Genomic DNA, 25,021 nt, shown 5'->3' with positions numbered 1-25,021 from the left:
ATGTAATACAAATGTATGTTCGTAATTGCATTTGCAAACCAACTGAAAACTTATGTCAAAACACTGACATGGATAAACAGGAGAAGCTGCTGTAAATTAACAGTTAGACAACTTTCTATGATATTATGGGTACATGTGTATGAAAACTCTTTTCACTTCAGAATTTTTAAACAGTTTTGAAAACCTAATCACTTTTAAAACTAAAAAAATGTTGCCTAAGAACTTTGCTTAATGACAGTTTTGTACAGTTAGCCAAATACTTTCATTGTAAGTATTCATATTTATCACAAGAAACAAGCCAACAACAAAAGTTTTACAGTAAAACTGATACAAATTTTTCCTAACATTTCTTGTATCTCTTGCCTATGTTTAAGCAGGGTCAATTGTGTGTTTGAAAAAACAAAATCACTTAAAACACTCTGCAATTTTTCTTTTGTACTATACTTAACTATTCAGTGTAGAACAAGTAAAAGGCTGTCATTTAGAAGAAGAGCTGAGTTGTTACCAGTTGAAATTTGGGAGCTCACTGATGACCACTGAGGCCTGTGTTGTAGAAGCTGCCTCAAATTACTCAGTGTCTCTGTAACATGTTGGGTGCAGTTGAAACTCCCAAATTGATCTACAGTGGGTTTGATTTTTTTCCTGTGTTGCTTTTGTTCTACAAAGAGGATACAAAATTATTCCCTCTTTAAATAGAAAGAATCATGGCTTTCTTTTTCTGCTAGAACACAGGAATTTTTGATACTTCCAGTGACCAGTATTTTACTTTACAATTTCCCTAGAGTGCTACTGTGAGGAGGGTTATCAGAAACTGGAGCTAACTGTTCACATTACACTCAAACTGGTAAAATCTCCCATGGCAGACCCATAAATGTCATCCTTGTGCTTTGTTGTTTCGTGTGTTTTTTCCTCCCAATCATGAACAGGACAAAGGGAAAACACAAACACATATTCTTCCTTTCCACAGGAAAAAAAAGATTAGGCAACTCAAGTCACAGAATTTTCTGTGTAGCAAACTCTTAAGGGTGTTTAATCAGCTTATTCATCCGTACTCTTCCTTCCTAAGAGAGTGCTGTCTTAAAAGAGTAATCTAATAACAAATAATTCAGATAATATAACTAGCTATTTTTTGCTATCCTACCTTAATACGATCAGTGTTATATCACACGCTTTGTATTTCTTCTCAGCTGCTAAGTGTGGGAATGGTATTCGCCATAAGTGTTGTCTCCTCAGGCCTGTATATTTGTATATTCATAGAATTCCTGGTGTGCATCTTCTGTTAAGTGGTGCAAATAGCTACGAAAGCAACAGTGGCTTGCTCAGAGAAAGCTTTGCACATGCTGTGGTTTTTCCTTTTTGAAAGGCTTTGTGATTCCACAGATTAAAAAAAAAAAAAAAAAACCAACCAAAAAAGGTTGCTTTTTCTTGCAGCTTCCTCCAAAACAATTTGTGGAAAAAATGCACCTTAAAGCCCCAGTTAAAACGCCTTCACTGAACCAAGCCAAATGGAAAACCTCTAAACCTGTGAGACTTGTACCCTACCACAAAACTGCTAAGTTACAATACCAGAGAAGTAATGAAAATAAAACTAGGAATACACGGTGTGGCAAAATAGAAACTTTTCTGTGCACAAGAGAGGCAGGGCCTGTAAACAGTTAAGAAGAAAAAAGCCTTTTTGTATTTCACCTTCCTCCTAGGCTCCTGTAATCCATGCCAACACACTGAGCCTTCTAGTGTTACTTTGTTAGGCAGCAGGGTGAGAATGTGACAGTAAAACAGATGACCGGACATCCCATGCTAGCTGCACTTAACAGCAAAGTATTTTGTTTCACAGACATGCTATCATAAACCAGCTCTAGGTATTGCGGAAGAGATTGCTAGCAAAGACCTCAAAATAAAATGCTGTTATTTCTCTAAGAAATGCAAAGCAATGAAGAAGGAATCAATGTTTACCTGTCTATTTTGATCATTTTAATATTATTTAGTCAGCAATATAACTTGAATTACACAGCTTTGCTTAAATGTGTATTTACTTTGCAGATTTGTTAGAAGAAGCAACACATTAAGTGTTAGCAGTTCATGTTTCACAAGAGTTTTACAAGGAATCCCTAATAAGGTTCAGCATCTTTCAACTGTATGCTGCAGCATACAGCTCTAAACAGAATGCTTAACCTTTCTTGGCCATCAGAGCAAGCAACCACGCGGCATAAGTGAGCAGAACTCCACCAGTTTTGATGCACTAACATGAGGGCAACTGTGCCCATTTACACTAACTCTGATCGTGGCCCAGTGAGAAAAACAGCTCTGCAGCACTCTGATGCCGGCCTGTTTCTCTATGGAGATGATGTCTGCGTAACAACTAATTACAGAGGCAATCAGGATCAGAACAGTCTAGTATAAATTAGGCCCAATGATCAGAGTAACACCCCCATTGACTTCAGACTTGGGATCGTATGAACCAAATCAAAGAGAGCACTTCACAAAGAACTTGTTTTTCTAACATGCTCAGTGAACTCTCTTTTGTATATTCAGGTGCATGTCTTCCCTTCTCAGCTGCCCCGTGGAACAGAGAACCTGGGTGCTTCCAAAGAAGGCAGAAAAGGAACGTTCTCACCGTGACACTGTGTTGTCCTTCCAGCATTTCGATCCCTGGTTACACAAAGCCAGTCAGCCTGCATCCCATTTTTAGCAGGCTTAGAGGTGTTCATGTCTGAGCTAGAACATTATATTGTTCACTCCCAGAGCCATATATTAAGATGTATTTGTGACAGCAATATAGTTTGCATATAATTAGGAAACCAATCAAACAAACAGACAAAAAAATACTGCAAGAAGAAAAGCATACAAGTATTTGCCTGTGAATTCCACCTACAGAAAAAAGAAATTAATTGTGGAATATAAACACTTGTGCCTAGTCACAGGTTGTAAACAGAAGTGAGAAAGAAGATGGAAAAAAGATCTTCTCAAGCATTTTAGTCACTGAATTTGTTATCTCCCCTTTACTGCAATGATGAAAAAATGCAAAGAATAATGATTGCTGCAAATATAGAATACAGAATACTTGACTTTATTCTGTGAGCTAATACAATAATGGTATTACAATAAAAATCCAGAAATACAGGTAACGTGAGGTGATGAGCATCTTACAAATGAGTAATCTTGTTCAAGTAGAAACCTTCTTTTATCCTGAATGACATGGTATTATCATAAAAATGAACGATGCCACTAAGAAGCAGCATTGATTCAGAATTAATGAACTTGACCAATGCATTTTTTTTTTCAGTGTCATTTGTTACAGCAAATGTCAGGGAACATTGTTTAGATTCATGTTTCATTTCAAGACATTCATCACCCTAAGCCATGAAAGAAGAACATGAATGGTATCAAAAGAGAGAAGTGGATTATACACTTATATCAAGAAAGTACTAGCTTCAGCTGCTGTTAAAATGAAACAATGGAAAATATATTTTTTTTTCTGAGAGGAATAAAATATATTTGAAGAATTAGAAAGATCTTGTTCCCCGAGTAAAAAAATGATTTTTTTCTCCTATTATTCTAAAGTATTTAGAAGAACAGTGGGAAAATCCAAAGGATTATAACATCAATATTTGGAATGAAGGAATACACGAAGTAAGCTGAAAGCCTTTGACATGGGAAGATGCTACTTCTGCTGAGTTTTCAGAAGATGTGATTAGAGCATGCCAGTGGCCAGGAATGCAGATAATAATACTCCCTAGCGTGTGCCAGAAAATTCAAGCTCCTAAGGACAGAGAAGTCATGACTGAAGACCAAAATTTACTATATAAACAGCAGCAGGCACAAATTAATAATTTTCTTTCTTGTCTTTGGGAATAAATTACTTATTGAGCCATTGAAAAACATACGCTAAGCATTTGCCTGTATTAAAACATCTTGCAACATAGGCATGCAGCAAAAATAATGATTGCTGGTCAAATATCAATTTATTTTTGTATGAAAGTGTAGCATGATTTTAAAACATAAACACTGACTGTTTCTTTGTAATGGGCACTCCATCCCAGATGCTGTGATTTATTCCGTCAATTATTATAATAAATCACTTTATGCCAGTTAACATTAGCCACAAACTAGGATATCAAATGAAACCTTGTTTTAAAGTTCTAATTTCCTCCATCATCTACAAAAAATACTTCAAACAGAATTTTTCCTTTCATACAAAAACCAAACCAAAACAAAAAACAACCCAGAAATTGTGACATCTGAATCTTAAACTGATCTTGGTTATCTGTTGTAAACCTAGTTTTAACTGATCTCAGACAATATCTGACATCCCCTGAATTGTGGGAGTATCACTGAATTGGTACCTTGCAGTCAAGTTTTGCTTAAGCAGCAAAACTTGGGTAGAAATCTTGAAGTGCAGACACTTCTTACCATCCTATATCCAGCCTTTAAGACTTAAGTGTAAACGAGGATCTGGTAATGACAATGTTCCAGAAAGCTGGGAGCTTCATGATTTACCCTTGTCAAAAAGGCTGCAAGACTGGCAAATACTCCAGAATCCTACCACGCTTGCTAGAAAGTGGTGAAGAGCTTTACTAAGAAATACGTAGTCTCTTGTTAGTACACCTCCTTTTCCCTTCCCTTGGAGATAAAAACCCAACACAGACCAATGCAGCCAGAATAGAAGCTTAGAGAAAGTGCGTGCTGTGGGAGCAGTTCCTGGCATGCAGCCTGTGCTCTTACGAGCCACCCAGAGGTGTATATGATGATATTCATGTCCTAGGAGCAACAAGGGTCATGAGACGTACCAGCAGAAGAGGAAAATGGTATCAAGAAGAGCAAACTAGGTGAAAGACAGAGAGAGGAGTTAAGTTTATTCATCTTGCTTTCTATGCAGGATCTGAAAAAACTTTGCACAAAATTAGTAATTTACTGAAATGGCAAACAGATCTGGCACCCCTGTTCTACATAAGAACCAAGAGGTATTTTAATTCCTTCATAAACAAAACAATTGGATCTTTGTTAAATGACTAATCTTGTCTGCAAGTTAATTACAGACTGCCATGAAAGAACACGTGATCTTGAGGTGCTTGTTCTGTTTTAGGCACCTTACCCACACTAAGTGGATGGAACAGCTGCAATATTTTAAAAGAAACATTATTACTAATTAATTTGTTTTGTTCATCTTTACAGCAGAAGCAACATTTGGCTCTATTTAGCAGCAACTGATGAGTAGATGATCCGAATGTTTTCTTATAGAGGTGACTGACAGTGTTTCCATACGCAGTAAGAACATGTAGGCAGAAATTAACATTGCGGACAATTTGGCGAAATGGAACTTGAAATTTTCTGAAACCAGCAGTTTTCTGAAGGACAAGTACCAGAAATGCGGAGAGCCACACTGACCTGTGTGCCCCGTAGCTGACTGCTCCTCTCCAGTTGGAAACACATATCTAAGTGTTACAGCCAAACAGAGGAGAAAGGCTCAGCAAGAACTAAAAGTATGACATAGGAGAACACACGGACCGACAGTGATGCACATGCATCACAGACCTGAGCGACAAATCGTGCTCTAAGGTGAGTTTGCAGCAAAGTCGACGCAGGTGCTGCAGACAGAAGGCGCTGCCTCGCGGATCCCCCAGGACCGCCCCACCCACACGGCGCCCTGGTCCCGCCGCGAGCGCAAAGCCCCACAGCCGCTGTGAGCCCCGGGCAGGGCCCCAGGGAGCCTTCGGGCCGCAGGGTGGGGCGGGAAGGACCGTGCCTCGCTGCGGCTCCGCGAGGACCGCTCCTTCGCGCCCGGGAGAAGGGGTGACTGAGCGCCCCGTCGGCTCCAGCCGCTGCGCGACGTAACGGTACCCGGCACTGGGGGCGATACCTCAGGTACACCGCACCCGGACGCGGCTGAGGTGCATCACTTCACCGTGCAACACGTTCGCGTTTCTCCCTCGCGACCGCTGCTGCTGCGATGCAGAGGGGGACCGCTCTGCCCCGCGGGAGCCCGCGCCGCCGCCCCGTCCCGTGCACTCACCTCAGCCGTGGCGCGGCGCGGCCACAGTAGGGTGAGCAGCAGCAGCAGCGCCAGGCGCTGTGGGCAGCCCCTGCCCGCCATCCCGCTGCACGCGCGGCGTCCGAAGGAGCTCGGCCCCGCACCCGAACTCTGCCCCCCGCCCGCGGCTTTTGGCCTCGGGGCTGCCGCCTCGCACCCTCCTCGGCGCTCCCGGCTCCCTGGGGTGGGGACAGGGACAGGGCTGGGACAGGGCTGGCCGGGGCGGGGCAGTTCGGGCCGCCCCTCTGCTCCCCTCCCACCCCCCCGTGTCTTCTGCCTGGGGCACCGCCGGCAGCCGTCGTCCGTCCGCCCTCAGCGGGCGCAGCGCGAGCGAGGAGCCGGGGGCTTTCCCGCCTGGAACTGAGGTGAGCGGCGGAGGGGCAGCCCCGGGCGGCAGTACCTGAGGCCGTCCCGCCTGGCCGCGGCACCTGCAGGGCTGGGCAGCGCGCTGAGGAGTCGGCCCGCCCGCGGGGCAGTGCAAGCGGCCCAGGGTTACCGCTCCTCGCCTCACTGCGGTGCTGTGTGGGGCGCCGCCCGAGCGGCCGGCAGCGGGCACGGGGACCGCCCGAGCTCGGCCAGGGCCCACGCCCGCCCGGAGCGGCGTCCCTGTAGCGCCCCGGAGGGAAGGGCAGGTGACACCGGGGCAGGAGCAAGGTCGGAGGGGAAAGCGGGAAGGAGCGAGACGGGGCCGCGGGGAGCGGCGGCACTGCGGGACTCAGCGCCGCGCCCGGGGCACTGCCGCCGCCGGCTGCTGCCCTGCGGGAGTGTTCGCCCTCCAACGGAGCTACCGCCTTCCTCCGTGAGGAAGTGCTGCTGATGAGGCGGCTAACGAGAGAAAGTGCCTTCCGCTGCATAAAAGTGTACTGGTGAGAAGTGCTTCTTCCCGGCCTTTTTCACACAGTAATATAAAGGTTTTCTCAATTGAAATGTGATTTGCAGAGTGTTGGCAATATGGAAAGTTTATCATATTTTTTATTATTGAGAAAAATACTGTATGTCCAAGGTGGCATCGTACCTGAGTGCTGTTCAGAGATAGCGAACTGAAGAAGTGCTGGCAAGGCCACAGCCATCATACTTAGTTGTAGTGTTCTTGAGTGCTGTACAGAGTGTCCTGCGTCAGAGGCCTCAAAAAGCACTACAAGTGATACAGAAAAAGCCTCACTTTATAACAATAGGTACATAAAGTCGATTAGGACTACTGGTGAAACGTATATCCAAAGTCTTTCAGGAGCACAAAGCAGCCACTGAGCTCTGGAGAACAGCTGCTTGTGCAGGCATGAGGGCAGCAGAGCCAGATCTCCATTCAGAGATTCATCTCAGCCCCTATGAAATCTGCCATGAAAGCCAGTTACTGGGGCTGCTTCCTCCAGAAGTTCGAGACCAGCAGCAAAAATGTTTCTGGAGGAGCAGAGCAGAACATTCAGTGTCAGAGACCTTGTTCATCACAACAGATGCAATCACCTTCACTCTCAAATTCCAAGCATCAGAGAGAGCAAGCTAGCAGGTATAGAGAAACTAGGACTAAACCTGTCAACTATGCTATGCTTTTCATGCAGGAATACTGTAAAAAGGACAAAAATGTGGCCTCAAGTTGTTTGTAAGCCAAAGGCACCTCCACTTTACAAATGCCTGAATATATCACTTTAACGTGGTGTTAGTCAGAGAAGGTTGTATAGAGTCTCACAGAAGTGAAAAGATGTGAGGTTCTCTGGGACAGCAAGGTCAGGGGAAGCAAATGAGAGGACAGTGGAAGAGAGCTGTCACTACTCAGAAATAGCACAACTTCATGCGCAAGATGAGCAGTGTAAGTCTCATTAAAGAGGAGAGGGAGGCTCTTGAATACAAGGCCAAAAAAGTATTGGAAGAAACGGAAGTAGAAGAAAGCAGGAAAAACATTATGAAAAGAAATACATAAATATATGCAGAGGATCTAGTTAATGAAATCCTGCTATAATACACAGCTATTGAGTCAGTTTTTAAATGGTGAAAATCCATGTGGAATCTTCTGAAAAATTAGTCAGCTTTCAAGCAAAAATGGGAAAATCCTCACAAGGAGCTGTGGTCATATCTCATCAGAGTCTGTAAGTATAAAATTGTCTTTCTTCTTGGTTGTTTTCTGGACACTAAACAACACATCTTTGTTACAGTGCAAGCTTTCTCCACTCCCCCTGCCCCAGGTTTTTGAGAATTACATGAGCTTGCTTTTGGTGACACTTGCATATCACTTTGGGGTTACAGATGGAAAACTGGAGCACAAAAAGAGAGTAAGAATTTTGCAGATGAATGGAGAGCTGCTCAGTACATGTAGAGTGTGATCTTGCAGCACAGACTGGTTGCCTTAGGCTGTTCATTCATTAGTCAGCACGTGGTTGTTTACAAAGTCTCTTCATACTATGGGATATAGATATACTATGCATACACATAGAAGTCAATATTATTCACAGATTAGTTCTAGTTAGACAGCTGTTGCACTGAATTACAGAAAGCAAGAAAGTAATGTTTCAGGAGCTGCACACTCACTAGTTAAGAAAAAACAGCTACTGAGCAGTTGAAAGAGAGCAGCCTCTTGGCTGCAGGTTCAGATCCTTGCTCCCTTCCCAGTAACTGATTGCCTTTCCTTACTCAGGGGACTTATCCAAAGGAAGTGAATCCCTGTCTGTTTAGGCAGTGTTCAGTCTCCTCAAAATTAACCTCCCCAGAGTTAGAAGACTACAGCTCTGAAAAAAGATTGTGAAAATCTGTGGCATCCTAGGAAAAGCACAGCCTCTAAGCCCTCAAATTTGAAATAACTTCTTTGAATCCTTTGCCAGATGTGCCTTATTCCAAAGGATTTCAGCTTGTTTCTTATTTGTGGTATATAAAGTCTGCACAGGAACTGGCCATTTCTTTGGATTTATGAAACTTGAGCTTACAAAAAGGTTGGTGCAGCACATTTTCACATGGAACTGTACATGTGTTCTGGTGGATGTAAGTCAGAGGTCACAGGTGCGCAGTGTAGTTAATTTATATTTGCAAAATTTTATCTGTCTGGAACTGTAGAGGCCTTGTGCTTAGGGCTTCCAGTTTCCTAAATCCTCTCAAACACTGTGGAAAAAAAATGGTCTAAAAATAAAACAATCCAGGTGACATTTGCTATGACTGCTGTCTATCAATGCATGTACATAGAATTCTTGACCTGAAAATGCATATGGCTTGTTTGGCACTCAGAGTAGACCTCCTTTGCCCAGAAGCACATATAGATGCCTACACAAATGCCTAGTCCAGCCCAATTTGCAGAAGATACTGCTAAATCTGGTCTTAAAAGTGCAGACAATTTTTTTTTTTTTAAGTTCATTAAGTCCTTACTGTGGAAATGTGTCACATCTTCTTTCTAAAGTTTTTAGCAAAATCAGTGGGTATGACAGTTTTTTTAAAAAATAATTGCGCAGGATGCTCTTTGTTCATTGTAGTGGAGGAAGACTTATTTTTTTCCAGAGTGAAATCTCATACCCTTCTCCTGATGATATGTAATTTCATATGTAGGTCTCTTGAAATATTTGGATAGCTGATAAAAAGGTTGCTTGTAAAGGGACAATATAACGTAATGCCAATATAAAGCCGTGCAGTATGATATATTTAAATGGGTAATACATTTTCATTTTCCAGTAATTATTCATGTAAAATTGGACATCAGATATATATATCTTGAACAGGTTCAGAGGAGAAAACAACAACAGAATGGAATGGTGTCTATAGACCATCCACAAACAGAAGAAAACAGAAGATCTGCTGGTTTGTTTATAAAACAAAGAAAAAAAGTGCTGCATGTCCAGATCATCAATCAATGTAAATGGCGGTAACAAAGGATTCATTTGAACGAATTAAGTGGCTTATCAGAACTGCCTGGTAAGTTTTACAGATCACTAAATCTTTAACTAGAGTCACTGAGATACATTCTTAGCTGCCAATTGAACAGTAATGATCAGTAATGACAAGTAAATGACCAGTTAAATGATCTGTAGTCTATCATAAATTCGATAAGCATATCTGGTCATTTACTATATCAGATTTTTATTTGTCTGTAAATTGAGACCATTTAAATTTCAGGTACTACACTATTAAAACAGTAGAAAACAGGAACTATAATTCTGAATCTGTTTTAAGAGTAAAGATTTTCCAATAATCTAGTAATTAACTTATTTGTAGAAGTGAAAGTAATGACAAACTCATGCCTGAATGCCTGCCCCAGAATAATTTTACAGTCTTATTCATGCCTATCCATTCATACTCAGTCCCACACATCCAAAAAGATAAAATTACATAGGATGCATGGACCATTTCTTGATGATGCACGTTGTTTAAAAATATACATTTAGTAAATAATCACACCAATTGTGTATACACTTCCTATTTTTAGAGGTAACATTTTTGTGGAGGTTGTATTTTGGAAGTTTAGTTGTAAACTAGCTTTGTCCTTCTTTTAAATCAGGTGGCTGCTGATTGTTTTTTCAGTACAAGAAATTGATGGGGTAAGTGACAATATGTACTTTAAACAGTCGGTAAATAAGCTGGTATAGTTAAAAGAACACTATATACAACAAAATGATCTACAGCTTTGTGGGAAAACGGTGATGTTTCTTTCAGTATTTCTGCAGTTCTCTCTTTTCAATTTCTTAGCTTAGCTATTCTGTGATTTTCTCCTTTGAATTCTCCTGGATTCTAACTTTGGCATCTTTAAATGCTTTTGAAAAGCTGCATTTGAAAAAACACTGCCATGCGCTGATTCTGTATCCTTTCTCATCAAGTTGCTTTAGTGGCCTAATTGTCAGAATAATAGAATAGCTTGGGTTGGAAGGGACCTTAAAGACCATCTAGTTCCAGCCCTGTGCCATTGGCAGGGTTGCCACGGCCCCATCCAACCTGGCCTTGAACGCCTCCAGGGATGAGGCATCCACAGCTTTTCTAGGAAGATCCATTGCTTTACCACTCTCTGAGTAAATAATTTCTGCCTAACGCCTTACCTAACTGTTCCCTCTTTTAAAGAGTTGCTCTTCCTCTTGTTTATAAGCTCCCTTCAAGTACTGGAAGGCTACAACAAGGTTTCCCCAGAGCCTTCTCTTTTCCAAGCTAAATAAGCCCACCTCTGTCAACCTGTCTTCCTAAGAGGTACTCCAGCCCTCTGATAATCTTCGTGGCCCTACAGCATATATCATGCTTATTCTAGCTTTCAAGCCCTTTTCTGTATGTTAAAACTGACCTCTGTACATCTGTACATTCCACCTCTTTGAAGTAAAAACTTTACATATAATACAGTCTTAACATGTACCGTATTTTCCTCTCTGTACTGTTCTCTGTCTTTGCCTCATCTTTGTAATGCCCTCAATGAAACTTTTTTGAGTCTATCCTCTTTGCTTCCTACAAATATATATTAAAAACTTTTATTGTGTTTTTTCCAGTCATCCCTTTTTAGTTTAAATATTAAGACGGAATTATTTTTTGAAAAATAGAACAAAGGGAAACAGCTTACATGATATTAGAAATTTGCATTCCGTTGACATTCCAGTGGAGTCAAGTTGTTAACAACTATGTGAAAGGCTAGTGTGAAGTAGATTAGTAATTTCATGGGAAGTTGTTTGTGAAAGAGAAACAGTCTGTGAGAGAGGCTATCATACCGTCTTGTTCTGAAGCTTGGGAGTACCAGATATTCTAAAAATATTGTAGAAAAAAGGAACAGAATTCTTCCTTCTTATCTAATATTTATCAGTGTTTTCTCCTTGAAAAATTGAAGTACGAACCTATTGTGTTATGCTGATCATTAAAATGAATAACAAAATGCTTTTGACCTTGATAAAAATGAAATCCAAACTAAGCAAATATTTTTCACATTATCACTGTTTACTTGTTTACCTAAGTTGTTTTTAAATCCTGTAAGTCCTTGCCATCCTATTCAAAGCCACTCACATCATTTATACACTTAATTTTGCTGAATAACATGACCTAATAAACATTCTAACCACTTGAGTGAGTTTGTACGCGCATGTTGTATGTACAATAGGCATATATTTAATATTATGCATTGGGATATATAAAAGAATAGTAAATATCTTCAGTTATGACAATAAATCTAATGACTTTAGATTTTGTGTTATTTTGATTTCTCCTAAAATATGCTTTCTTTCCTCATTTCAATTTGATGAAAAGGAAGTCCCTTCTTTAGTGCCAAGAAGACAACAACAAAGGGTTTTGATACAAGAAATAAGTAAACTAATAGTATACAATGCATAGTTACACAGTGTACATAGTACTTTTTTTCATTTAATAGACAAAAATTAAATACAGTTGCTGTGTGGACTGTATTCAGCCTGTTTTGCCTTCTATCATGTCATCTTAGTTAAACAATCTCCTAATGGGATACTTTACAAATTTAAAATTATTACAAATTAAAATGATGACTGTTGAAATATTTCTAAATGCAGCCCATTTACTTAATTGTATTTAGCTTCAATATTTAGTACTGCTCAACGTAGATTGCAGGTTATATCCTTCACCTTGTACAGCAGTAGTATTAAACTTTTGCTTATTGCTTTTACTTTGCCAGCACATTTGTGCTGATGAGAGGTCCAAGAACTTTAGGAGAATTTTATATGTAATATTGACTTATGTATTCTATCAATCAAACATTGGAAAAGGTTCATATGATACTTACAGACAAATGTAACTTGTGGATTACCTCGGAAGATGGTGAGGCATCACCATTTGTCAGTCTTCCAACAAGGAAAATTTCAAAGATCTGCTGCTTCTTTTGTGTCACTAATACGAAGTGTTAGAAATGATGAGATGTGGATCACATCCTTCTGGTACTAACATTCCTCTGAGACTTTTACCTTGCCCAGTGACTTCTGAATGTAGAAGAAGCTTGTTGTACAAAACCAACTTTTTAGGCTCTAGTAGTGTTTTGCAGTGCCAGGCCTTACCACAAACATGAACTGTGTAACTGCTGTGTGTTTGTCACGGCCTTTCAGTCAGCCATCTGCCCACATCCTGGATGCAGAAGCAGTGCAATGTCTTGAGCCCTGTGGCCCTAGTGTTACCCTCTGCCAGAACTGAGGGTGTACAGAAGTCTAATATAGACCCCACTATACCTATACATCTGTTTTTCTTCCCAAATGAAGCCAAAGAATTTGGGATGCAGCACAGACCCAAGCCTTGTCCCCAGTTACAACATATGTGGGAATTATAGTTGCTTAAGTGAAGTAGTGTAGGTTCACCAGCTTAAGTGTGGGCATCATTCCTCTAAAATAACAAATCTCCTGCAAAATCAAAAGCATCCTTGCTTTTCTGCGTTAAGTTGAAGAGCTAAACTTTATTCTGATGTTTGCTGTCAAGTTTCTTCTACAGCAGGATATTGTCCGGTGGCTATAACAGAATATACAGCAGCAGCCAAATTTTTTGCCTTAAAATCATCTAATTGGACAATATGTGTACAAATCAAAAGCTTTATCACTTATTTAAATAAGAATAAATAGTAGATTCTTAATTTTAGTAACATTTTTACAGAGAATCCACAAATTTTGTTCTGTTCTTTAGAGCTGGATAGGCTTACTTAAACAGCAATTTCTTCCTAGTATTTCACCCTTTTAGAAACACCCAAGCATTAAAAAAGTATATGTTTAAAATAAAGTGACATGGCATATGATAAAAATGGTTACTGCCAGTTGTATATTAATAAATTCAGAACCTTCTAATTTTCAGGGAGGATATGCATACATTGACCCATGTGGGGGACAGGATTGTTCAGTTTGTCGGTGCTTTCCAGAAAAAGGATCAAGAGTAAGTGAGAAATAGAATTAATGATAACTGCTGTTGCAAATACTGTTCATTTTGTGCACGTTGCTATTCTAAAATCATTACGGCTGGTGAGCATAAACAAGTCCGAATACAGCAAGCTAGCATAATTCTATCACTGGTATGAAGTACAACTGTCATTGAAAGAAGAATGTAAACAGGCTTGATTGCACCCAAGTTTGTAATAATCTTGTTGCCTTTTTATTTCGGTAATGATTCTTTCAGATCCGTCTGGTAGTTAGACAAAGGCCATTCTTAAGATGTATTAAGTTTAGAAATCTGTGCTTGTTTTCTCCTATGAACTTGGTTGGAAGAGAATGCCTATGCCATTTACTGGTTTTGTGGGAAATTGTTTCTTATTTTGGTTAAGTGATTCTGAAAAAGCTTGCAGACTTTTTGTTTTACTAGCTTAATGCATTATGTATAAAAAAATCTGAATTGTCTTTGTCTTAAAAATAATAAGCATATAAATAAATAAAAGTGAAATGAAGTCTAGGCATTTTCATGTTATACACTAAAATTAGTAACTTGCACATCCTCTCTTCTGATACTTAGTAGAAGATTTCCAGTTTTTAAAGGTCATCTCTTACAAGTGTGTGGATATTGCTATTTGTTAGCTGAAATATGGTCCAGTGATAACTAGTTTGTTATCTTAGCTGTTCTTTCTCAAAATATATAGATACATTTTGCTAGTAAAAATAATTTATATGTTAAACAAGTAAAAGACTTATTTAGATGCATTCTCTGATTAGTGACCAACTGAACAATTGACAGTGAATGAAATAATTTTCTTTCAAAATGAAAGAAATGTTAATGTTTTGATCATAAAAAAAACTGAATAATGGAGCTGCGTGCCCTGTTTAACTTGAGAGGCCACGAAAGTAAGGCACACCTTTCCCTTACTGTGCTTCTGCAGTCAGCTGCACGCTTTGCTGTGTCATGATTGCTGCCCTGGTGTCCTTGGATCCTATCCTAATCCTCCAGGATTATGTCTATACAAGAATCCCCCATACTGTAGAATTTTCATAATAGGAGCCTAGGATGTGTCTATCTCTGTAACACTGTTAACAAAGGGACATCCCAGGGAGAGTATTTTGACTAGCAGCATTGCAGTGTCTCACAGTGCTACTGAATAGACTGATTTAGATACCAAAAACCTGATCTGAAGTACCATTTAAAAACAAATTTTGAAACTAGGGGAAAAAGAAAAGATGATGAAATTTCCCCCGATTCTAGTTCTCTCATTAGTTTGCAGGTTCTGAATTACGTACCTGAATTACATTGACTGTAATCAGTCAATACTCACTGCAGTCACAAAGGTTTTGTCTTAAGATATCCTCCTCTCCACAGGTAAAAAGAACCATGACTCTTGCATTTGCAGTTAGTTTTCTAAATGCTTACAAGGTCTAGGTCAAAGTGCCTAATGGAAAAATAAACAGTATGAAATAAATTCAACATCATTATGCAAATTTAAATCTGGGAATTGTACCATTCTCTAAAACAGCTCTGAAATACGCACACACACTGACAAGTATAGTCCCTCCAACGTAACATAAATTTATATGCCATACAATTATTTCTAGTCACTGATAAGTAAGAAGTTAAAGTACTTATCAGCCATTATATGAAAAATACCTTAAATAAATATCACTTCAGGTAGATAGTTGCAAATGTTTTCTAATGGGCAGTGATTAATTCATATAAAATAGGATTACTTAATCTTTTTCTCAGCCTACAATCCTGTTGATTTCTAAACTCTGCTGTGTTCTGCCTTTACACTTTGACACACAAATTTTGCTTTCCTAGTTTTGTGGATACTACTCATTACAAAATAAAAAACTTATTTATCTTATTATTAGCTTCCTAGAATGCAAAACATCATGTTTTATCTTCTTCTCAGTCTGAACTCTGCTCCCAGGCTGGTTTATCAGGCGTTTGCATCTAACTTCAATCGTGTCTTTAAAATGTAAGAAATGAATGAAAGCCTTTGGCGTTGTACAGTATGCAAATCTAAAATTTCAGAAGTGTACTGTTTATTAAATAATCCTTCTCTATAAAGGAGTAGAGGTAAGACCAACAGTGTACATTTGGTTTCTTAGTGCTGTATTTTTTATTTCCTTTTTTACTATTTACAACAGGCTAGATGTCAAAAATATGGATGAGCTTGACTCCTCAGCAAACATTTGCTGAAAATACAAAAATATTACAGAAAATTCATGGACTTTCTGGGCAAAAGGTCATGGAACAATAATCCCATCCAGACTAGTTGGAAAGCCAGCTTTATAGCAGCTCTCAAGGTTAACAGATCTTTATTCAGCTGTGCTAAAGCAACTGCAACATGGGGGACTTTTGCAAAGGCTGAAAGAGAACGGTAGTATCTAAGTAAGCTACATATAAAGTATATGTACTGAATTACATTGGCATGTGTAGCCCACACCACCTTTTGTTCTGTTTTGTTGCTATTGTTATTTATTTTTGAATTCTTTTGCATTAAGGAGTCAGATGTATGGGATTCTCTTCATGATGTTCTGTTAAACATTGCAATCTAAGATTTATGTGGGAGCAAGGGCAAATTGTCTCATTATTGTAACAGCGAAGTATCACATACATTAGGATCACACGAGGTCAGACCTATTATGAATCAGCTAATCATCTTATCCAAATTCTTCAAAGGCCTGAAAAAAAAATCCTTCTTTAGACTAGCTGGAATACGAATACTCATCTGTTATTCTTCATCTTTGTTGTTGGCTGAGTACTTCCAAGTAGAGGTACAGTTTCAAGGGAAATTGTCTGTTAACCAGGTTTACAGATGGCTAGTAATTTAGTATACAACATGTTTTATCATCCTTAAAAAGTGTGCTGCTGTAGAAGCTATCAAGCCAATTGCATTATTTATAATACATCTAGCTGAATGCATATGAATTACTCATTATTGAAAAGATGCTGACAGTACCGCAATACAGATTTTGTGCTAGACAGACATCATAGGGCCAACTTACAAGTGAATAGGAGTCTAAACAACTTCTTTCATGCATTCCTAGTGGCCATTCTGTATGACCTTCTCCACACACAAATGAAAAGGGTATTTTTAAGGAAGTCAGAATATCTTTCTATCTGTTTATAAAAAGCTGTTGTCTAGTTTCATGGTTAAGGTGTGCACATCTGTTAAGGGTTTCACTTTGCTAGCAAACTGTGAAAAAAATATTGTGGCAAGTTTCATTTAAGGGATTATTGTTGACATGTAAAACACTATGAAGGGTATTTGACGATATTGCCATTATGCAGATTTTAGAATGTTACTTTTCTTTTTAGCCTTTCAGTGAAAGCTTTGCCCATTGGAAGTTTAGCTGCTAAAATGAACAAATACGTTGTTTCTATGTTTGGAGCAGACTGACAGTCAATCAAGAGATTTCTGCTAAAATTAAAGTAGGATATGTGTTTTAGAGCTGATATAAATCAGCTTTGTTTATTTATAATCACCAGATAAAAGTGAAGTGTATTTACATTTTGTAAAGATAAAACCATTTAGATTTGTTTATGACCTAACGGTAGCCCTCATCTCTCTCCTAAAATAGCTAACAATTAGGATAATAAGAGAACAGACCTCTAAAATTAAACCCCTGAATGTATTTATGTGTCTGAATTATGCGGAATGGCTATCAGGATGCTGTTACACTCTGAAGTTTCCAAAGGAAAGTAGGACCTAAAATGTTGCCCTACAGTCTTTGGCACTGTACATAATGAGCTTTCTACCCTTTTTTTTTTTTTTTTTTTTTGAATGCAGTAGAAGTATGATTAGTTAAATGTTAAAAAAAAAAAAAAAGCGCAGCCAACTGTGAATGCAAGGGGAACTGAGACATTACTACCATGTCTATTTGAAAAGCTTCTAAACGTCAAAATAGAAACTTTTCTGTATTGTAAGAGGACAAGATAATTGAGGCTTCAGCTAGAGAAATGGTGACCATGGGAATAAGAAAAGCAAACTGCCATGACCATACTTAAGCAAAGAGAAATTGGGCAAGTTGGAAAAAAAGAGGAAGAAAATAGCCAATTTTTGGTGTCAGCTGTGATCAACTTAGACTTTCTTCCTTTTCTCTCCCAATCAAGATGTGTAGTCTTTAAGGAGCAGGAGACATAAATGCATTTAATTAGAGGCAAATGGCAACTTCATTGTTTTAGATTTTTTTTTTGTATTCTTCTTTGTCTTTCCATTAAATCCTTGATTTTAATTTGGTCCTGATATGTCCAAGAGACAGTGAAACTCTTCCTTCATTTTTCCCTCTTCCTCTAGCATGGGAAGTTATGTCCATAATTCCCACAGTATTGAATCAGAGGCCTAAAAAATGCTGGCTACTCCAAAAGAATTTTGATAGTTAAAAAAAATGTTTGCAGTTAGCACTGACCAATTGTAAACCTGTCCTGTGCCAACCCCAGAGTTTGATCTCATTCAATTCCTTTGGCTTTGTTTATAGAGTTAAGTAGATTTAGAAAGCAAGCGTCTATTCATGACCCAACCTGATCAAGCTTCTATGAGATCATGTGAAATGCCTGGAGCCAAGTGAATAACAAATATAACTCAGCAAGACCAACGTTTGTTCTTTTGCAGATGAAGCAAGTAGCCTATGTTCATAGTAGTTTAAGAGAGAACTTAGTAAACAGGTATCTAAGAAAGAGGTCTCACATTTTCTTGCATATGAGGTGTAAGAAATAAGCATTTGTGAGGGATACTAAATCAGCTTGTTGTCAAAGTTAAAAAGTCAGCTCGTATATTTCAGGACTGTGGGGTACTGATGGTGAAATTTAATTCTGTGGTAGGTCTGTCCTCTGATATTGCTATTCTTGTCACATCTCCCTAATAGATCCTGTGGGTTATCACATTTCCCTTGTAGATCCTGTGGGTTAACCATATCCAATTTACAGCAGTGTAAACATATGTAAGATTTGCTAACAGGGAAACAGGAAATTCTGAGTTTTTTGTGCCTAAGAGGCGTTTATTAAACCACATTTTTTTACATGCTGGTATGATGTTGAAATATTGGATATACATAACATAAATTAATGGCAGTTTGTCATTCACAGGGAGTGTCTAGCACTTATATTTGATTTTTTAAGCTGCACACTGAGGAAGCAAATATCTAAAATCCACTGATTTGATCTCAAAATATATGTGCTTAGCTGAATCTATTATAGATATGGCATGCATGCTAGCATTAGAGGAAACCCAGATCTGTCTCACTTTTTTGCCTTGTACTTGTTGATCATTTTTTGTCAGTATATTAGCTGCAATATGGTTTTAAAATAGAAGATTCCTGAGATGGTATGGAATGGACTCCACTCACCAGAATGTGGAATAGAAAAGGATCATTCCGTTCTCCTCACTGTGAGGCCTATTTGAGACTGTTCTTTGTACAAAATGTACAACTACAGCATCTGTAAAATAGCATTATTCATATTAGGTATGTTTCTATTTTTTTCTCAAAAGTTTTAAACTTTAAAAATGATCTTTTCTTTTGTTCTAGAGAACTTTCTAATTTGTTTTTCTTTTTCTGTCCCACCACACTATAAGTAGTGTTTTTATCAGTTTCAGATTGGTGACCTTTTCCTCATTGACTAAGACAATTTGAGGTATTACAAAACTCTACAAAATTATACGTTTTTGTAGATTTGGATCAACCAAATATTGCTAATTAGTAAATTGCTTAAAAACATGAATCATAGAATGGTTTGGGTTGGAAGGGACCCTAAAGCTCATTTATTTCCAACCCTCCCTTGCCAAGGCCTCAGAGATACGTTCCAGTATATCAAGATGCTCCAAGCTCCATCCAGCTTGATATTGAACATTTCCAGGGATGGAATCAGAGCAAAAGTTCATTTTATTTTATTAGCTAATCTGATGTTAATGATATGTGGTCTAAAATACTCTATTTGTAACTCTTCACTTTCAAATGTTAACAATCTTAGCATTTCAGTGCCAATTTTTTTCATTTAGTATTTCTTCGATGCAGTAGTGACACCCGCTGGCTTATTGGATTTCTCTTCTTTTCATGGTTGTTCAGGGTTAAAAAAGAAAAGCAAAATATATGTTTTCTTTTTCAGCTCTTCACTGTGATTTGTTGTGTTTCAACAAAATATCACTGTGAAAATTACCACAGTCACAGGGGTTGGAAGAGACCTCTGGAGTTAATCTATTCCAATGCCCCTGCTAAAGCAGGTTCCCTCGAGTAGGTTGCACACAAAATCACAGAATTGTAGGGGTTGGAAGGGACCTCTGGAGATTATGATCCATCACCAGGTACTACATTCCCATAGCATATTGGATCATCACAAAATATTATAAAAGAGCACAGAATACCTTAATAGGTTTCTCAGCATCTTGACCATGTTGCAAAGTCAAGCACTGCAGGTTACTACTGAATTTAATTGGCCCAAAATATGATTATAAAAAGAAGTTACATAATACTTAAATCACTATCTGATCTGTTGTTTCTGAACAAACTCACAATTAATTACATTCCATATATTTTTCAGTCAAATAAAGATTTGCAAGAAAAGTCTTGTCTTGATAATGTTAATAATTAAAAAGCTGATTTGGAAGTCTTAACTTACAGTACAAATGGTTTTGGTCCCAATACCACACAATTAGCGTGGAGGAGTGGAAGCCTCCCAGAACACACTCCTACAGGGCCTGGAAGCTACGTCTTGGGTTCCAAAAAGGGAGAGAGCATGAGTGGAGCTTAGGAGTAGCTGCAGATTCTTCCACCTCACAAAGCAAATTACAAAAGAAAACATCTGTCTGCAAATGGCTTTGTGTGCTCTCCTCCACTCCAGACTACTTTCTTTCCCTCCCTTTCTCCATCCTATCACTGGTGAAATGATAAGGACCAGTCACATGCCAGAGTTGAGTGAAGAATGAAAAATAATACTACGTCATTTGCCTACAATCTGATTCTGTGCAGCTGCTGAGAATTTTTGGTTTTGTGTATACGAGCAGAAAGTAAATGCATTTCATGAATCCCTGATACTTTCACACTGCATATAACATAGGTACTGTTCTAACTGAAGGTAATAACTGGTCTTCTTTTGACTTTACTGATAATGAGAAATGAGGCTTAGCATTCACTCTGATAGCATGAACCAGTTATTTGTTTTGTTTATTTCCAATTAAGATTCCTCTAAAATGTCAAATTTTCAAGCAGCTAGTGCTCAGGGCACTCTAAGAATCAGGTGCTCTTCAGCATCTCAGGCAACCAAAAGAAGTCATTCCGAATAACCTTGGCCATTGTCTTTTCTAAACAATAATAAACGCTTTGCTGCACGATTCCGAATTATTTGCAGTCTTAGTTGTAGGAAACATACTTGAGCCAAAATAGTAGTCTTGTTTTGTCAGAAGTCAGTTTCTTACTGCAGATCAAGCCCAGGATATGCTAAAATGACAGACCATAGTTTTGAAATGGGTGGTTCTTTACCTAGATAATTAGCAAGGCCATGAAAATCTAAATGAACTTATTGACATCAGATGGCAGAGGAGGCATAATATTCAGTCCATTTTAACTGAGCTAATTTGTAATTTCTACATGAACATGACATGACTACCTTCATTCTCTTTATTTGTACAGCTGTCCTGAGACTGCAATGCTGTGGTAGTCACATTGGATGGGCACAAATAATAGACGTGATAATAGATGTTATGACATGGTATCAGTTTGGTCTTAACAAAGCTCCCAGTCATTATCAGTCTTTGAGCTGAAAGAAAGAGAGACAATCCACCAGCTTCACATGGCATTCTAAAGTTGTATCAGCTGTCAAACCTATTGTGAATTCTGGATTCAGTGACTCTGTTTTATGACTTCACTACCTCCTGCTGAAGACACAAACCGTGGAGTCAATTAAATTAACAGGGTAGCAACTAGAGATATTTTTATCAGCCTGAAGAGATGCATGTCCATAATTTGAAAAAAATTTCTCTTTCAACTCTTGGATGGAGGGTGTGCATGTTAATAAAAATATTAAAGCCACTGCCAAAACCTGTCAAGAAAATGCTTTGTTAAGATCAAGGCATTTAAGCATTACTGAGAAACACCTTGTCTTTTTTTTTCCTGCTGAAGAGCATTATATTTTGCATGGCAACAGCTAGTTCCGTGTACTAAGAAAAAAGTACTGCTTCCAGGAGAGTGAGTAGTTCAAATATTTGCATTTTATTATTTTATTAGAATAATTTGTTTCACTTTTCTAATATTCAAAATTAATCTTTAATCAAAATACTTGTCCAGTCTTCTTTTGATCAAGATTTTAGAGCCTGTAATAGCTTCTTTAAAAGTACATCAAGTAATAAAATCATTTTTTCAACAGAGCAGGTACGAGGCACTGCCAGTAGACAGGCTGCAACTGTTCATACAAGCAAATACTCAAATAACACCCAGAATGCTAACTGTCCATTCATTGTTAACAAGGATGCAGAGTCAGCAGATTTTCCTACTAGTAGCCATGAATTTCTGTTGTGTTTTACAATTAAAATTATACTATCAATAAAATTATAACTGTTGCTGAAGACAGAATTCTGATTTTGCCCTGGAACTTTTGCCAGTGATTTCACTGGATGCAACATTAAGGTTTAAGTGAGGGTGCCAGTAAAGGAAAATGGAACATGAGTTATACAAGGATACTTTCCCAGGTAGTCTCTGCTCTCCTAGTGGGACCTTCAGTTTTAAAGAAAAGAAAGAAAAAAAAAAGATTTAAGGCTCTGCTCGCAATTTTGAGGAAAGATTTTGTTTAGACAGATTCAGACTGCTGAAATGATTACACTCAAGACAATGGAATTTAGTTCTGTCATTTCAACATAATTTGATGCCTGGAGCTAATGAATATGTCTACAATTGCTTTTGATTTCTGTTCTTCTTCTTGAATCCATTCATAGAAAGTAATGTATGGTCTGTCATTTCTGTGAATGGACATTGTACTGAAATATCCTTTACTGCCCTCATGTGGTCATAAAGACATACACTTTTCTCTGAATGGTGCTGGGCCCCATATTGCTCTCTTTTCAGATAATGTGGCATAATGTAGGCTTCGTAGGGTGAAGCGTAGACAGCTTATATCTAAAATCTATGATTTAACTATTATTTAGCAGCACAGGACAAAAACAGCAACCAAACCCAAACAACTCCACACCAATGCTATAGATGGAAAAATCCACTTGATCTTTGTCACGAGAAGTGTTTTTACTTGAGAATAAGGGTGACCTTGGAAAACTTTGTAGAAATACATAGAGACAATCTGTATCACATTGTAGGTGCAGATGCAGAATTTAGAGCTATTTATAGATAAAGGACATTCAGAAGCCTCCTCAATTCTTTCAACACAATCTATTCAAATTGATACTTTCTGTATGTTTGTTTGATAATAGCTAACTTTTTTTTTATATGAAGCTTCACACCTTTTTCATTAAAAGGCATTAAAATCTGAGAGTGATGATGGAAAATATACGGCTAGAAAAACTTAAGGTAATGAGCATATAATACAGCTTAGAAGAAGGAGGGCACTCTCTTGATTTGTTCTAATGTCTACAAAGGCCTTTTGTCTAAAATGAGCCAATGCTTCTCTGGTGGCAGAAATATGGAGTCTTATTCTTACAAGTGTTACTTACACTGGTAGAGCCAGGAGGACTTGCAGTTTATTCCTGTCAGCTTGAGAGTGGTGCTGGAGACCTGCTGAAGATGAAAAGAAATTACCACCTTAATCAAGTTGTTAAAATGTAACGTTGTGTTTCAATAGGATCTAATGCATGGAATAGATCTGCTGCCTGTACAGCAAGCTGTTTTGAATCATAAATATGTATACATTTTAAGCCTTGTTTTATCTGTACAATCATCTCTAATACACTACCTACTGCAGGGTTCACAGTAGTATTCACTCACCTGTTTGGACTCTTTTCAGGGTCAGCCTGGTGAGCTGGGAGCTCAGGGTCCAATTGGATCCTTGGGACCTACAGGACCAGCTGGTCTGCCAGGGGAAAAAGGACAGAGAGGTGAGAATGGGCAGCCTGGGCCAGCTGGAGAAAAAGGTGATAAGGTAGGAAACACCACAGACAGCTCTATTGGGTGTATACGTTATGTAATGTTAAGTATTAGCCAGTGAAACAGAACCTAAATGATTAGAAAGCATTTGCCAAACTATCCTCTTGCTCACCCAGAAGTCAGTTACAGCTTTCTTTAGAAAAAATGTTTCAGTGTTTTTTGTTGTTGTTGTTTTGTTTTGCTTTGGGCTGCAAAATTAGAATCATCAGGGAACAAAAAACAACAACAAAAGCCAGTCTCTGATTAGTTTATACCATGTAATACTCCTTTAACTCAGAGAGGGCTGTAGGAGGAATGTGGAGCTGGAGGGAGTATTATGGTGCTTTTAAAAGTGCTGTATACTAAACAGAATTTTATTACCACTTCCAGAATATAAATTGCAGTTCAGGTTTCCCTCTTTCATAGCTGTACAATCCCTGTAATTAGCTGTTGGCACTTTATATTAATTTTAATGGTCTAATTTCACGGATCTCAGCGGATAACTGAAATCACTAAAGCAAGTGTCTAACATATGTGAAATATAAGCCCTGTAAATAGAAACTGCTGCTTCTATTATCAAAACAGGATTTGAGTCATGAAAATTACGCATAGAATAATTTATTAAGTTATAGGCAACTTCCCTACACTTCTGTGGTCTCTTGGAAAATCAGCAAAGTTAGGAATTTGACATTTGTCTTCTCCCATGGGTAGCTATTGATGTTAGTTTCATACTAAACCCTTTGACTTTTGTCAGATATTAATTTCTGATAAAAGTATGGCTTCAATTCATTTTTCAAACAAGAGTATGCTTGTTTATCACTACATAGTACTACATATTCTTATTTTTCATTCTTTTTAAGATATAATGACCTCAGCAACTTTGTTTTTTCATGTCATCTGTTTTTAGGGCCCAACCGGAGTCCCAGGATTTCCTGGCTTAGATGGTGTTCCTGTACGTATTGAATGAATATTGCTTTAGAAAAATTACATTTTGTACAACGTCAAAGCAAGTCTTCTAAAAGAATAAGACACTTAGTATGTTGTTTGTTTGTACCTGTAGTTATTGTGCCACCCACATATTGATTTGTGTAGCAAAAATGTAAACTAACTAGGATAA

The 25,021-nt window shown here is 38.4% G+C and overlaps 2 protein-coding genes across 13 annotated transcripts in view; one reads left to right on the top strand and one right to left on the bottom strand.

Moving 5' to 3' along the window:
* COL4A3 (collagen type IV alpha 3 chain) overlaps positions 1-25,021 on the bottom strand; it is a 131,171-nt gene that overhangs the window by 62,209 nt on the left and 43,941 nt on the right. For 5 of the 10 annotated variants that reach the window (XM_021395316.1, XM_021395310.1, XM_021395312.1 and 2 more), the window contains 3 exons: positions 23,767-23,851; positions 23,496-23,559; positions 19,192-19,282 (listed from right to left, as the gene is read on the bottom strand). Coding sequence is in view for 2 of the 10 variants with exons in the window: in XM_021395307.1 (XP_021250982.1) it covers positions 6,011-6,091 (81 nt within the window). In the remaining 8 variants the exon portion in view is untranslated. Of the gene's footprint in view, positions 1-6,010; positions 6,240-7,043; positions 9,703-19,191; positions 19,283-23,495; positions 23,560-23,766; positions 23,852-25,021 lie in introns of those variants that run through there. The other 5 variants (XM_021395307.1, XM_021395308.1, XM_021395313.1 and 2 more) reach the window with 4 other exon arrangements.
* The window catches only part of COL4A4 (collagen type IV alpha 4 chain), a 68,000-nt gene continuing 49,258 nt past the window's right edge, over positions 6,280-25,021 (top strand). For 2 of the 3 annotated variants that reach the window (XM_021395306.1, XM_021395304.1), the window contains exons 1-6: positions 6,280-6,393; positions 9,721-9,913; positions 10,497-10,536; positions 13,760-13,837; positions 23,786-23,920; positions 24,812-24,856. In XM_021395306.1, the coding sequence (XP_021250981.1) occupies positions 9,858-9,913; positions 10,497-10,536; positions 13,760-13,837; positions 23,786-23,920; positions 24,812-24,856 (354 nt within the window). In that variant the 5' untranslated portion in view covers positions 6,280-6,393; positions 9,721-9,857. Of the gene's footprint in view, positions 6,394-6,821; positions 6,895-9,720; positions 9,914-10,496; positions 10,537-13,759; positions 13,838-23,785; positions 23,921-24,811; positions 24,857-25,021 lie in introns of those variants that run through there. The other variant, XM_021395305.1, reaches the window with a different exon arrangement.

This window comes from Numida meleagris, chromosome 4 (genome assembly GCF_002078875.1).
Source record: "Numida meleagris isolate 19003 breed g44 Domestic line chromosome 4, NumMel1.0, whole genome shotgun sequence".
In the NCBI taxonomy this organism is placed as follows: Eukaryota; Metazoa; Chordata; class Aves; order Galliformes; family Numididae; genus Numida; species Numida meleagris.
The sequence above is the reverse complement of the archived record's forward strand: the minus strand, read 5'-3'. Positions and strand labels throughout refer to the sequence as shown.